We start from the raw sequence: 15426 nt of genomic DNA on the forward strand, positions 1-15426 counted from the left end.
TCCAGTTGCTGGTCAGGGCAGGTAGGGAGAGTGTGCCCTCAGTAGGGAAAGTCTGCTGGATTCAATGGGCCCCCTCATCCAGCAATGAGGTTCTCCTGATGTTCAATGGCAGAGCACCTGCTTTGTATGTAGAAAGTCCCAGGTTCAATATCCGGCATCACCAGGTGGGGCTGGGAACTCAGGAAAGCCACTGCTAGTCAGTGCAGACAGTCTTAAGCTAGATGGTGGCAGCCAGGTTTGGTCTTGTGTTTTTAGTGTTTGATGTTGTATTTGTGTTTTTACTATTTTTTGTTGGGAGCCACCCAGAGTGGCTGGGGCAACCCAGTCATGTGGGTGACATGTAAATAAATTATTATTATTATTAGTAGTAGTAGTAGTAGTAGTATTACTGTTATTGTTATTATGCTATTCTCATATAAATTGGGGGCAGGTGCTGTCTGATTTTTACATGAACGGATGTGAATGCTTCCTCCTCCCTTTCCACTTCGGGTTTCTTTGGTCAGGGGAAGTGTGCCAGTTTAGCTGGATCCTGCAGGGTTCAGGTTCTTATGTTCTTATCAGAACATTACAAAATACAGCTTTTAAGAAAGGAACAGCACACCAGGATCCCTTGTAAGAAAACAGCTTATAATGTCAAACACAGTGACTCTGATTTTTAAAGGGCAACTTCCTTTGAGCAATTTTGTATTCTTTGCATGACTCAGTAACAGGAATGTTATGGTGATTTAACTGACAATGGATATACCATTTTAAGGATTTAGTCCTGATGAAGAGCAGCGCTGGAAACACTTAGGACAGCATTTACTCCCTGAATAAGCCCTTGGAGAGTCCCTGCAGCTTTGTTCTTTTGTGATATGCAAATACTAACAACGGGAATTATAGCGCCAGGGTGTAAAGTCCTGTCACCCTGACGGCTGCCTTGCCAAGTCCCTTGCAAAGCTCAGGTTCAGCTTTGTCCTTCTGCAGACTGTCTGTCTGAGATAACTCAGGCCAGGCTTACATAACCCCTGACAAATGGACTGACACTCCTCTATGAATAGATAAAGGAATTTTTGCAACACCAGCAGGAGCAGTGGCCAGCATGCCAAGGCCACCGCAGGGAGAAACAGCAGCATTCAGGGAGCAGAAAGAAGAAGGAAAACAAACCAACAGAAGAGAGGCAAGGAGTCTTACGTGGAGAAGGCATTGTTCTGCTTCTCGCATCGGATCCCCTTGCAATTGTTGGGTTCTTCCGAGGCACTGGTCTCGTAATAGAAATAAAGCTGGTTCAGTCCATTGGCGAAAGCCAGCAGCACCAGGCAGTAAATAAATAGGAACTTGAGAATATCTAGCAGCATACGTCCCAGAGAGATCTGCAGGGGTCCCAGGTGAGAGTTTGCTGTAAACAGGGAGATGAGACGCAAGGAGCTTAAAATGTTTGATATTGCAAAGAGGGCTTCTGCAATGAGGGTGGGGTGCCACATTTCCCACTCCTGCCTTGGACGGGAACCATTGTACTGCAAGAAATAATAGGGAAGGGGGGAAAGGAATACAGGTGAATTGTTGCAGTCAACACGTCAAATGACATCATTTCACTTTTCAGAACATTATCCACACACGTACACATGCATGCTAAATTTCACTGAGTAGAAGGTGCTACTCTTGCAGGGGAGCACTGGTACCTGATGCTCTTTGGGACTTGTCCGGTGAAAGGCAGAGAGGTCAACAACAATAGGTGGATCCAGAGCCAAAGACAGCCAGAAGAAATTAATTCTAGTTTTGTCCCCATTCTACTCCTTTCTGTTGAGTTCCACAAAGGATAGCATTGAGACTATGGAGGAAGAGAAAGCTGACAGCCAGTGCCACCCTCTGGATCTGTTGCAAGGAGGAAGCTGGGCAGCTGGAGGTTGGCTGAGGGTAGACCGAGCTTGGTAAGGCAGTGCCCAATTTTCCTAACAACCAGCCTTCACTGCAGGACAGTCTACCCCCCTATTTCATTAGGGAGAATTAGGCTAGGGATTGAAAATAAAACTGCCAGTATCATAATGCTATTGTACAAATCTATAGTGAGCCCACACTTGGAACAATAAAGGCTCACCCCATACTTTTGTGCCTAGAAAGCGTGGGGCAAAAGCTAAGTGTGGATGAGCCCTATATCTACAGTGCTGGAGTAGAGAAAGTGGGGAGAGAGAGAAATTTCTCCTTCTCTCATAATATGAACTTGGGGACATCCAATGAAACTGATGTTGGGAGAGTCAAGATGGACAAAAGTAAGTACTCCATCCCATAGTGCAGTTATTCAGTTGTTGGATGGCTTTGAAAGAGTATTAGACACAACTGTGGAAGAGAAGGCTCTTGGGACTCTCTCAAACCATGTCCCTCCCTTAGCCAAACTCTTTCACCTTCCTTGAGTGCTTTTGCCAGACTTTGTCTTTGAACTATGATGCCTTTTGGTTGCATGGATGGAGGAGGCACATGCATGTAGAATTCTCTTGTTTTTTGTGTTGCTGGAATGTACAAAAGGTAATGATCTCATCTACTGCTTTGCCCACTGTTTGCCTCTCCCTCTGCCTACTACTAGCATGCAGCCCCCCAAAAAGGTTGCCCGGGACAGAATGTGGCCCTAGAAGATAGAATTTATTCCAGGAAAAAGACAAAGTAGCATACTTTCCAGCTGGATGTACTGATCTGTTTACAGTAGCCCCACATGACTCCCATCAGCTATATGCATGGGCAAAGGCTATGGGGTGTGAAGCACAAGGTGCATCAGAGGAGCCCCTGCAGTTTCAAAAAGATTATGGGGAACCAATAGCATACAGCCAAAGAGTTCTGGCTGAGCATGTTCTATAGCAGCAAAAGGACAGCTCTCAGGTGATGCAGCACCGGCCTTCTTGGGCTCACCTCTTTGGATTCATCCTAGGCAGAAGATACTGTTAAGGGTTTGTGGGTGCCTGGATTTAGCAAGTGCTAGAATTTAATCTTTGACCAAACTGCGGGAGGCAGTGAAAGACAGGAGTGCCTGGCATGCTCTGGTCCATGGGGTCACGAAGAGTCAGACAGGACTAAACAACAACAAGAATTTAATCACTGCTTGGAGAGTTGAACTGGAAATCAGACCCTTAATAGCTGGAGGCTCAGCTTCTTGTGTCCAGGCCAGCCTGATAATGTCTGAGTCCTTAAGCAAAAAAAGGGCAGAGAGATGGGCAATTAGCAAAGCAGAGATCCTGTGGCAGCTGGAAAATGGTTGAAACCCCTCCTTGAGCTAGGAGTTGAGTAGAACTCCCTGAGTAGAAGACAAAGGCTAGGAGGAGAGTTTCAGGATTGCAGTTTGCCCTGCTGTGCTCTACAGGAAAAGATTTTCAGTTGGTAAGCAGTGGAGAAGCAATCTAGTGCACAGTTAGGAGTTATGTGAGCAGGAAAGCCAAAGCAGCAGGCAGGATGTCTGATGTCTGCTTGAACTCAGGACGACACCTATGGGAGAAGCTGAAAGCTTCCAATTCATTGTAGACCCAGGCTTATATATATGTAAATAAATGTCCTTGGGGAGCCTTCATTCTTCCATTCTGTGGGCATGACCAAGCCAGAATAGATGTTGATGAGACAGGAATACGAACATTCTGGGAATGTGGGCTTGGGAGAGCACATCTTTGTTTGAGACTCTTTGTTGCCATATGATGCCCAAAATCTTCCTGATGCAGCACATATGGAAAGTAATGAGGCGTTGTTCCTGGCGGGTGTAAGTTCCCCACGTCTCACTACCATAAAGGCCTGTGAGCGAGGTGCACTTGAAGCCAAAATGGGGGGGGGGGAGAAGCAGCAACAGTCCTGGAAGAAATAAAGCTGATGATAGAACAGCAGAGCCGGCAGTTTGAGCAAATGATCCAGTGGCAAGGGCAGGTGTCTGACAAAATGGAGCAGAACCAGCAGTTTGATAGTACAGACCAGCTGCTGGCAAAGTTGTGGAAAAGGGTGACTCCATGTGAGTGGAGAGCCTTGTCTGGGGAGATGCAGTCAGTAGGTGAACGGGGAAAGATGATGCCTTGGGGATGAGGAAGTGCTGCTAATTTTCCATGGGAAAAGGGGGTGCAGGAGGAAAGTGCTGCGGAGAAGAGCTGGCTGGCTGGAAATCAAGAGCTGCTTCTGATTGATTTCTCTGCTCCCTGGGAGCCTGTTGTGGAAGAAGATGAATTGGATGTGCATGTAGATACCCAAAAAGTCCAGCTGGTGCCTGAGGAGGTGCCAGAAGAAGAGGTGCTGCAGGAGCAGCTAGAGGGTGGTATGCATGCACCACCAGTGGTAGGTAGCTCCTGCTGATTTGGCTTCTGCTGAATTTTTGATATAAAATCCCCCAGTGATTTTGCCCATTGGGTTACACACCACTGGGTGTGTCAAGATGGTCTTGTGGGTTAGGGACCTGTCCCTGTACTGGCTACAGCAGCCAAGGTCACCCAGGATCCCAGGATTTTGAGGCTTAAGAGCAGCCAAGAGGGCTACTTGTCCTTGTTTGTCCCCACAAAGTGCTCCAGAAAAGCTGGGAGTAATCAGAGAGTGGAATTTTGGCCATCAACTTGGGGGGCCTGGGCCAATGGGTTCTTGAGAAGGTTCCCCTAGACAATGACTTGGAGCAGGACTTTGATCTGCAGGTTGGGTTGGGGGGTGAAGTGGACTGGGCTAAAGGGGGTGGGGAGGAGGATGAAGCTAGATTCCCAGTGACTACAATTCCCATCAGCCCCAGCCAAAATGGCTGTGCTGGCTAAGGCAAATGGGAGTTCAAAGCATCTAGAGGGCACCAAATTAGCAAAATGTGCTCTATCAAGTAAGACACATCCCTTGCCTAGCTATTGGGCTATGCCCAAGCCTCAGACTAAGGGGTGCTCAGTTGAGTCCCAGAGCATTTGGGAAAAGCCACTAGTGGTATCTAAGCAGGGCTTTGTGGTGGAATACTTTGAGCCTGGTGGCAGGACCGAGGAAAGAGGTGCTCAGTGGGTTTTGATGAGTCTGGGTCTAAAGCATCATCAGAAGTGTACAGAATGAGGGGAAGTGAGGAATATCTTTGCCCCTTGCTTTTTATGGCAACTGGCCTGAAGCCAAGCAAGTAAACCAACAAAACAAAAAAACAAATTAGCCAAGCAAAATGCCAAACCAAACCAATGGTGTTTGCTTTATGTGGTGTGGCAAACATGGAACCCCATGGCACACTCTGCCTCATGTTCTAGCCAATATGTCTCTATAGTATCCTCCAGGTGTTGTGCACTACAACTCCCATCAGCCCCAGCCATGTCAGGATGATAGGAGATGTAGTCCAACAGCACCTGGAGGGCAGTGTGTTTGGTCTGCCCCTGCTGTATGACACCCAAGTGATTTTGAAATTGCAGGTCTTCTTCATCACTGTGTCATTTTGTGAAACAGCTTCAGGTTGAACCTAGTGGTAATGGTGCATGCAAGAAGAAAATAATGTGGCTTGCTTGCTGGTGTTACACTGAGGACTTATTTTGCTGCATGGCTCCATGCAATAAAAGCCAACAGTAAATACTTGTTGCTTGCCTCTTAAATTGGAGTTGTGTCTGTACGTTTGCAGGCTACATAAATAGAATTTTCGTGCTTTTGGAAAAAATGTCATAAATTAAACTGGTTTATAGAAACCAAGGATTGTGTAAAGCTTTCTTTTCTTTTTTTTAAAAAAGGATAATTTTTCCCGAAGTGCAGAGGTACTGAAGTCCTGCACAAATGCCTTTCTGCATGGCTTCTGATTGCTTCTGACATTTCAAACTGTTCTAGACATCCACGAGCGTCACGGAGAGACTCAGTCAACTTGATTTGTGGAAAGCCCTTACAATGCTCATGTTTAACTCTTCACTAGACCTTTAACTGGAAGCTATGAGTGTAGAGTTTGCCTGGAAAACAGCTGCCCAAGGGAAGCAGTGGGTGCCAGATATGGCTTAGCTTCTTTGACGAACTCCCACAAAGCATGAGGCTCTTAGCCAACATTTGTGCTGAAGCCCCTGAGAAGAATAACTTGACAAAGTAATTTAATTGGCCAGATCTATATCATTCAGCATCTTCAAGGGCAAATTCTAACTGGGTCATTAAAAAAAATCAAAAATCAATGATGCATCCTTCTCTTGTCCTGTATAGCAATTCTGGCCATCTTGTGCCAAATCATTAAAGGCAGCTTTCCAAATACTAGTGAATGTCAAAGTGGCTTGCACACGGTGTGCTCTCAACTGGAAGCCCTTCCTGCTAGGCTGCCCATCTCTGCCACATGAGGTGCTGGTTGTGCAGATTTAAGGGAGCATGCCTGGTTTGGTCACACTGGGCATGGCGCCTTGGGGTAGCTGCAGGGAGTGGCACAACTATGAGGTAGAATGGAAGGCAAAATGTAGGGGGCTCCAAGTTTTGGCGTTGCAGAAGGTGCTGCTGAAATTTGAGACTGTAAGGTCCACCACTGTTTCTCACTGTTGAAACAGCAGTATTTTGCATGTGTCCAGTGATGCAACAGGCCTCATGGGAAAGTGGTTTGATGACCTTTGGGTATTGTTGAACTCTAACTCCCATTAGCCTCAGCCAGCATGGTGAATGGCTAGGGATGTTGAATGTCCTGCTTTGCAAAGGGCTGGCAAGAGGGCAGTCCTTAATTGCAAGGAGTCCTCTATTTTGGGACACAATGGCTATGGTTTACCTCCAGGTAGTGTGCCTCTGAAGAGCTCATTTGTTCTCCAAGAATTCTCAAAGATTACAGACAAAGGCTGTGAGATTACATTCACAGGCTCCTTTAGTACCCTTGGGTGCAGCTCACAAGGTCTTGGAGATTTGAAGTAGCTAGGTGTTCCCTTACCACCTCTTTTCCTATCTAGGGCTGCAGCTCCCTCCTTGCATCGCTTATTCTGTTATCACTGGGTTGGGCACTGCTTTCCTTTGGTGAAGAAAGAGGCAAAGCAGGTGTTGAGCAGTTCATCCTTCTCTCTGTCACCCAATAGCATTTTCCCATCTTCTTCACACATTTATTTACTTATTTACTTAGGACACCAGTGAAGGAGTCCCCAGAGAGGTTTTGAAGATTTGGCAAAAGAAAGGAACAGGCCAAAATCAAGCAAGCCAATAGAAAACCCTGACATATTTCAAGCTTTGTTCTCTTCCTCAGAGGACACATCTTTATCTGGATGCTGCAAGTTTTGTACTGTCTGGAAAGGATTGATGTGTGAAGAGCAGAGCTCTGGTACCTAAGAGCTTGGTTCTGCTGTCACCAGGGCCGGCCCACCCATGAGGCAAGGTGAGGAAACTGCCTCAGTTGGCAGGAACCACCAGGGCAGCAGATCTAAATGTAGATCTTTCTCTCCTGCCCCTTGTTTCTGATGTAGATCCTCCCTTACCCCTTCTTCCCTGGCAGAGAGGGGGGATGCCATTTTGAGGTCTGCTTCAGGTTCCAAAATGTCTTGAGCCATCCCTGGCTGTCACTCTGCATATGCACTTGAAGTATATTATTCCTTTGACTTTGCTCAGCAGGAAACTGTGCAGCAAGTGCATCCTCACTGCAAGTGCATGGAGGAAGGAAAACTTGGCATTGGAAAGAGATTTCTTGTTATGGATGCGATTAAGAGGTGTGAGAACTCTGAGAATATTCTAATGTCTAATCATGCACCTGATTCTTTGCCAACTGCCAATTCAAGCATGAGCTACAATTTGGTCTTCATCGGGCATGGCAAGAACATAAGCCTTCTTCTGAGTAGCATTGGCCCGCTGGAATTTCCTTTGGTGAAGCACTTTTACATCTGCTTCCCATGTAGGACAGATCTGTCACTAAGGTCCAAATATGGCACGGACTTGAGACAATTTGGCCTCTATTGGCTCTTGCCACTCACATTCGCACACACACCCAGGACTGCCCAATCAATCTGCAGTGAGAAACGTGCATTGTCACACCAGCCATGACTCAGCAAATGCAACTACTGTTTTACAGCATCCCTTCTGTCCAGGCTTGTCCACAATCAAATCAGGAAGCTGCTTTCTACTGAGTCAGACCAATGGCCCATCTAGCTCAGTATTGCCTACAATGACCGGCAGAGGATCTCCAGGATTTCAGGCAGCCCTACCTGGAGATGCCAGGGATTGAATGTGAGATCTTCTTGAGTGCAAAGCTGATGCTCTACCACTGAGCTACAGCCCTTCAACAAACAATGAGGCTGCTTTATACTGAGTTAGGCCATTGGTCCATCTAGCTCAGTTTTGTCTACTGACTGGTAGTAGCTCTCCAGATTTTTGGGGAATGGAACATTCTATATGGAGATGTCAGGGATTAAACCTGGGACCTTTCACATGTAAAGCAAATGTTCTGTGACTGAGCCATGGTCTTTCCATCCTCTGACCCTCACACAATCCAAACGCAGGTCATTTGCATTCAAGTGTACATGCACCCTTCCATCCCCGCCCTGCCCCATTTGATCTCAGCATTTTAGTCTCCTGTAAGACTGCATTTGGCGCTCCAAGTCAAAAAACCAGTTTAGATGCAGACTGCCATTTTCATCCTGCAAATAAAGCAATTTTTTCCTGTGTTTAGGTCCAAAATTAGGATGTGGTGATTTCTGGATAACACCTCATAGCAAATAATGGCACAGTGCAATTGGCCCCCATGTCTTAGAATAATAGAATTGTAGAGCTGGAAAATGGGTCATCTAGTCCAACACCCTACAAAGCAACAGGTTCCACATAAAAGATGCCAAATGTCACACCTCCAGGGTAGCACATGTAACTCATGAATTCAAGTAACCCATGAGCACGGACATGTACAGTAGCAGTCAGTATGGAAGAGTGGCTGTGCTTACTTGATTTCCATCACTGGTGTCACTACACCTGACCAGGAGGGATAAGTGGTGGGATGGTTGGTATGGTGCTAATGTGCAGGTGGAGTCAACCCTGCGGGTGTGTTTGCACTGTTTCACCCTCCCAGCCAACATGCCGCTTCCCCTCTCCCTCCTCGAAATGTGCAGAGATGCCAGTGATAGGAGGTCAGGTAAGCACTGCCTTGACTTCTAAAGAGAGGTTGGTGCTCAAACTCCACAATTATCTAATAAATGTTGACTTGCATGGTTTCAGATCTTTGATCTCTTGGTGCTGCAATCCCCTGATGTTTCATTGTTAAATTCTAAAACTGTTAAAATGCAGTTGTACCACTGCCCACCTTGCACCATCCATCATCAATACACGTAGATAGTGACACAGCTGCTTGGGATAGAAGAAAAATCCTTATTTGGGCACCTGGTGCACAAGCAAGATACATTTCTGATGCCTGTAACACTGGCTTCTTGAAAACCATGGTTTGCAAAGTGGGTGTCGGATAAGGAACTGGTTACTCCTTCATCCTAGTTTATCATTTACAGCTGCATTTGATGGCAACCAAGTTCACATTGCAGACCACAATACTATACATCTGAGAGTAAGTCCCACATACATCAGGATTACTTCTGAGCATACATGTATAGGATTCCACTTCTAATCAGGATTTGAAATCAGCATTTATTTGAACTGAGTTTGCAAACCCTGGTTAAGAGCTTGATGTGGTTAGTGCTAGTGCAGACAAGATGCTAAGAACCATGAATGAGGCCAATAATGGGTGGGGGGAGAGGTGAGTCTGTGTCAAAAAGTTCAAAGGGTGAAGAAGCAGACATCCCCAAGTCTCCAGATATGCAAACAGGAAACGCCTGAACTTGATCAGACCCCCAAATTGTAATGTAATTATAGAATTCACAGAGAATTTGATGTGTTCCAGCGATTCTCAACCTGTGGGTCCCCAGATGTTGTTGGACTACAACTCCCATCATCCCTGAGCTCTGGCCTTGCTAGCTAGGGGTGATGGGAGTTGTAGTTCAACAACATCTGGGGACCCACAGGTTGGCAGGGAGAGAGAGAGAGAGAAAGAAAGAAAGAAAGAAAGAAAGAAAGAAAGAAAGCAAGCCATTATCTTGGAGAAGCCTGACACTAAAGCAGGAGTGACTAATGTTTTTTTGGGCCCAATGTCAAGAGTTGCAAAAGTGGATGCTTAAAAAAAAAGAAAGATTTGAAGGGAGTCACAAGACACTTTTGGCATTTACTTACACATGGAAGTGGTCAGTAAAAACATGTATTGTTATTTTTAAAGTAAGTGATTTTTAATTTAAAAATGACAAATGGGGGAGCTACAAAAAAACCCTTAAGAGCATAAATATGACTTGCAGGTCACAGGTTAGCCACCCCAATGCTAACGAGTGCACACACACATGCTCCATGGTAATGATACCTTGACATATGCAACAATTTTCAGAGAGATCGTTGCCAGGTAGAGAGAGTTCATTGCAAAATCCATCAGGTTCCACCAGTCGTGAACATACTCATTGAAGCCTCCGTCCCACATTTCTTTGATTTCGCCCCAGATAAAACCTAAGGAAAGAGAGTTCATTTCCATGAGACACGTTCACTGGCCACCAAAGCAGAGTAAACAGGACGTTATGAAAACACTATTTAAAAACAGTGGCTCAGAAGCAAGATTCGGCGATCCCCTCTTCCCACTCCTTTGTTTCTGAAAAAACATAATGATGCTGCTTTTAAGTAGTCTGCTCTGACAGGATGTGAAATATGGCTTGATGTGGAAGGACTAGTACAAGCATAAGTAGCTGAGCTGCCGCTTCAAATGGAAAAGGCTTAAAAGCCCCTGGAAGAAGCGTACATTTAACCGTTTTTATATTAAGATGGAAGTGCAGCAAGAGCAGTTTGCTTTGAGAAAATTCAGTTTAACTTTGAAACCCCACCTATTTGGAGGTGGGGGGGTATCTCTTTCCTTTTTTATTAGAGACAGTCTCTTTCCTAAGTTGTTAGAGACTGTTCATGCCACCCCTCTTGACCCAAGCATAATAGTGGCTTTTGATTTCCCCATTTTGGCATTCAGGCTGCGCACTGGAGACGTGACAGTGGACCATGCTGAAGCGAGCCTTTGGTGCTCGGTTCCTGCAACTGAGTCATTGTCCCTTCTCTTGGTAAAGCCTCTGCCAAGCTAAGACCTTAAAGAGTTTCTGCCAGTTAAAGAGGGACAGTGGACGGTGAGATGGGCCAGTTCAGTGAGCCAGCTCTGTGTAACGTAGCTTTACACACCATCCATATCTGTGTGTCCATTTATATCCCTTTTCAGCCGCATCAAATTCCATGCAGAGTCAATGCAAAGAGGGAGACTGGGACTACTCATCAGCCTCCCTGACTTTCATGTGCTAATTTTTTGTGTGCAAATTATATAGCTCTGTAGTAGAGCGTCTGCTTTGCATGCAGGAGGTCCGTGGTTCAATTCCTGGTATCTCCGGGAAGGACTGGGAATGTCCCTGGCCTGGATAGACCAAATAGGCAGCCTCCTGTGTTCCTAAATGGAGTGTCTGCTCACCCTCTAAACATTGATTCTGCCTAGAATTTGAAGACCCAAAAAGGGGATGATATGATGCGCCACTACCAGTTTATTGTTTTTTATCCTATCACTACAGGCCTGTATATGCATTAATTGAGCTTTATTAAAATATAATATCAATTCTATCTACATTTGCCGAGCAAGGAAAAAAAATGAACAAGACAAGCAAATGAAACGAAAAGAAAAGGCACCCAGCCATGTTGGACCCTTCCATTTCCTTATGTTCACTAAACAACAGGGAAAGAGAGAGTTGAATCAATGAATGGCATCCATTGCACTTGTTCCATTTGTGCAATGATTTTTGCTTGCCCAGTGGAACTTTGCACGCTCTCTTCCCTCTGTGCATCCCTTGCCCTCTACAGATCTGCTCCAGAGGGTTGGAGGAGCCCCCCAGAACAGACCCAAGGAGCGTGTGGCAGGGCAGAGGGAGGTGGGAAGGTTCATTGTACAAATGTAGATCCTTGTAATAATGAAACTTCTTTGGATGCATCCTGGCCTCATGAAAACTTAACAAAATCTTATCTTTCAGTTTCTTTTGAACTGTGATTTCAGTATCATCATCATGCTGAGACTGGTTAAGGAGTATTTTATTTTTCTACCAAAATCTTCTTCTTCTTCTTTTTCTTTTGCCTGTTCAAACAAATCAGTGGAGTGGATTCTGATGAAGAACCCCATATGTTACATTCACTGCGAGTAATCATTGTTAGAATTGTTACTATAGTTACTGCCATGCCGTCTGCATGGAACGTGACTGTTCTTTCTGTTTGTCTCCCTCCTTTTTTAGAAGGAGGCATTTCATATTTTCTCCCCCTCCCCCCTTTTAAAGAAGGAAATACTTTTTTTTGCTATGAAACAATGCCTTCCCTCCGCAATTTAACCAAGAGCCCCACTATATCTTTCTTTTTGGAGACAAACACAACCTGTTAAAGCAAGATTCAGGTAAGCAGCCGTGTTGGTCTGACACAGTTGAAATAAATTAAAAAATTAAAAAATTGTTGAGTAGCACCTTAGAGACCAACTAAGTTTGTTCTGGGTATAAGCTTTTGTGTGCATGAACAAACCTAGTTGGTCTCTAAGGTGCTTTGTTGTTGTTGTTTAGCCGTTTAGTCGTGTCCGACTCTTTGTGACCCCATGGACCAGAGCATGCCAGGCATTCCTGTCTTCCACTGCCTCCCGCAGTTTGGTCAAACTCATGCTGGTAGCTTCGAGAACACTGTCCAAGCATCTCGTCCTCTGTCGTCCCCTTCTCCTTGTGCCCTCCATCTTTCCCAACATCAGGGTCTTTTCTAGGGAGTCTTCTCTTCTCATGAGGTGACCAAAGTATTGGAGTCTCAGCTTCAGGATCTGTCCTTCCAGGGAGCACTCAGGGCTGATTTCCTTAAGAATGGATAGGTTTGATCTTCTTGCAGTCCATGGGACTCTCAAAAGTCTCCTCCAGCACTATAATTCAAAAGCATCCATTCTTCGATGATCAGCCTTCTTTATGGTCCAGCTCTCACTTCCATACATCACTACTGGGAAAACCATAGCTTTAACTATACGGACCTTTGTTGGCAAGGTGATGTCTCTACTTTTTAAGATGCTGTCTAGGTTGGTCATTGCTTTCCTCCCAAGAAGCAGACGTCTCTTAATTTCGTGGCTGCTGTCACCATCTGCAGTGATCATGGAGCCCAAGGAAGTAAAATCTCTCACTGCCTCCATTTCTTCCCTTTCTATTTGCCAGGAGGTGATGGGACCAGTGGCCATGATCTAAGGTGCTACTCAACAATTTTTTAATTTATTTTGACTGTTAAAGACAAGATTGAAACAGTACGAAGACACCCAAAACAAAAGAAGCACCATCATTTTATTTACAACCAATTCATCCTTTGCTTGTTTGTTCCCTGTAATCCCTTTTGTTTCCGCAGAGGTGTTTTGCACAATTTAAACTCAAAGGCAGAGACAGAGAGAGGGGCATTAAGAAATACTACCTAGTTAGGAGCCTGCTTGCAAGCATGTGCTGTGAGCACGTTCTTTTACGCAATGACTAGTTCCCGCTGTTCTGGTGTTTCAACTCAGATAATCACTCTCAGCTTCGTTTTTAGAAGCTGTGCAGCTGAGCTGTAAGAATACAATGCAATGATTTGTCTTTTTTTTTTCTTTTTAAAATCAACCTGTCTTTTTATTCATAATTTCAGCTTGCCTGTAGGCAGATGCGGACCTAGGCTCCCTTGCACCCTTGACAAGGAGATGTATTGGTGCCTCAAAAACTGGGAGAGACCACGGACAAGAAACTAAAGGAGTTTACTTTTTGTTGCCATTCACATTATGACAATGACTCCCTCTGCTCCTCCTCTCCTCTTCCTCTTCCATCAGTCCATCTGCTTCTCTCTGCTCGGTCCTTTCCTTCTGCCTCCTTCCGCCCTCCCTTCCTTTTTCTTCCTCCTGCTCTCTCTGTCTTTCTTTGCTCTAAGCCCTACAGGGCACTCCGCTCACACTTCTAATATTGCCACTGGCCCACTGAGGGGCCCGCAGGACTGCTGCAAAGTCCCATAACAGCAACTGGATTCCTCTGCCAAGGCACCCAGAGGAGCCTGTGAACCTTGTCCAGCTGCCCAGAGCAGCATAGGAGTGGCCCAGGGAGTGCATGGATGGGAAGGTTCCTGGCCACTCCAATCCAGAGTGGAAAGACAGGATTTTTGTGCCCCACTGGGCCTGCACCCTTGATGGGGGCCAACCTAAATAACCCGTAGGTCTGCCCCTGCCTCTAGGTCCCATGAGATCTATGTGAGATTAATTGCAGTTGGGAGAATTAACCTTTCAGGGATATTTGTGTGTGTGGATGAGGCTTTGACACAGAGAGAAGATGTTCTCCCATTCAGAGTGAAGTTTTGTTTTCACTCTGAACTGGCTTTGTAGTGCCATCACATATTTGATTGGCTGCATCACTAAATCTGAGTGATGATGTGATGCTTTTACTCTGCGTAGCAGACAACATCAGTCCTTTTCAGAGTAGATCCACTGAAATTGATGGACATGTCTAACTTAGATACATTACTTTCAGTGGGTCTACTCTGTATACAACTTAGCTGGAAAACTCTGTTTTAAAAATAATGCATCAAATGTGTTGAACTAGATGACTCTTAGAAGGACTCCAAGGGTCATCTAGTCCAGGGATGTCTAGCAGGTCGATCACAATCTACTGGTAGATCCCCGGGAGGTTTTGGTAGATCATGGTTGATCGTTAGGTCCCTTTCCTTAGCGCTAGTAAAAAAAGAATCCGGCCCTGCCCCCTCATCCCGCCCTCCATTGTTGCATGATCTGCAGAACGGAAGATGGAGTTTACTCAGTGAGGCTGTTTGTTTCCCCAGCAATCTGTTGATGAGTGGCTGTTCCCCTTTCTCCCTTGAGCTTAGGCTTGAATCCTCAAAAATTGGGGCTTTCCTCCTGCCTAAAAAAAGTTCAACAACTTTGACCTGAACCCCCCAAAAGGGGGTAGATCACTGCCAGTTTTTAATTCTGTTAGTAGATCACAGTCTCTTGGGAGTTGGCCACCCCTGGTCTAGTTCAGCCCCCTGCAATGCATGATTTACAGCCAAAGTATCCCAGACAGATGGTCATCCAACATCTGTTTTAAAACCTGCAAGGAAGGAAATCCTAGCAGCTTCAGAAGCAGTCCATTCCATGGTTGAACAGCTCTTAACATTAGAAAGTTCTTCCTAATGTTTAATCCAAATCTACTATTTTGTAATCTGAATCCATTGGTTCAGGACCTACCCTCTGGAGCTGCGTAAAACAAACTTGCTTCATCTTCCATGTGGCAGCACTTTAGCTTGTTGAAGATGCCTATCATATCACCTCTCTCCATACCCAACTCCCTTAACTGTTCATCAAAGGGCTTGGGTTTCAGACTCTTCTACCTCATAAACCAGTTCTGCCCTACTGGTAAGGACCAGGTTCAAGATAGTTGTTCCCCTTGTATCTACCCGTAAAGCTGATCAGGCAACCAACTTACACTTGCATCATCTGTGCCTTCGTACATGCTCAGG

The 15426-nt window shown here is 45.4% G+C and overlaps 1 protein-coding gene and 1 long non-coding RNA gene across 7 annotated transcripts in view; one reads left to right on the forward strand and one right to left on the reverse strand.

Annotated features, from left to right (window-relative positions):
* LOC310754358 overlaps nucleotides 1–8985 on the forward strand; it is a 55365-nt gene extending 46380 nt beyond the window's left edge. The window contains exon 6 of the long non-coding RNA XR_014543746.1: nucleotides 7001–8985. This is a non-coding gene — a long non-coding RNA (uncharacterized lncRNA). The remainder of the gene's footprint in view (nucleotides 1–7000) is intronic.
* TRPC5 (transient receptor potential cation channel subfamily C member 5) overlaps nucleotides 1–15426 on the reverse strand; it is a 169574-nt gene that overhangs the window by 35958 nt on the left and 118190 nt on the right. For all 6 annotated transcript variants that reach the window (XM_083595870.1, XM_083595866.1, XM_083595868.1 and 3 more), the window contains 2 exons: nucleotides 10250–10389; nucleotides 1174–1496 (listed from right to left, as the gene is read on the reverse strand). In XM_083595870.1, the coding sequence (XP_083451996.1) occupies nucleotides 1174–1496; nucleotides 10250–10389 (463 nt within the window). The remainder of the gene's footprint in view (nucleotides 1–1173; nucleotides 1497–10249; nucleotides 10390–15426) is intronic.

Source organism: Podarcis filfolensis, assembly GCF_964270895.1.
Source record: "Podarcis filfolensis genome assembly, chromosome: Z".
Classification (NCBI taxonomy): Eukaryota; Metazoa; Chordata; class Lepidosauria; order Squamata; family Lacertidae; genus Podarcis; species Podarcis filfolensis.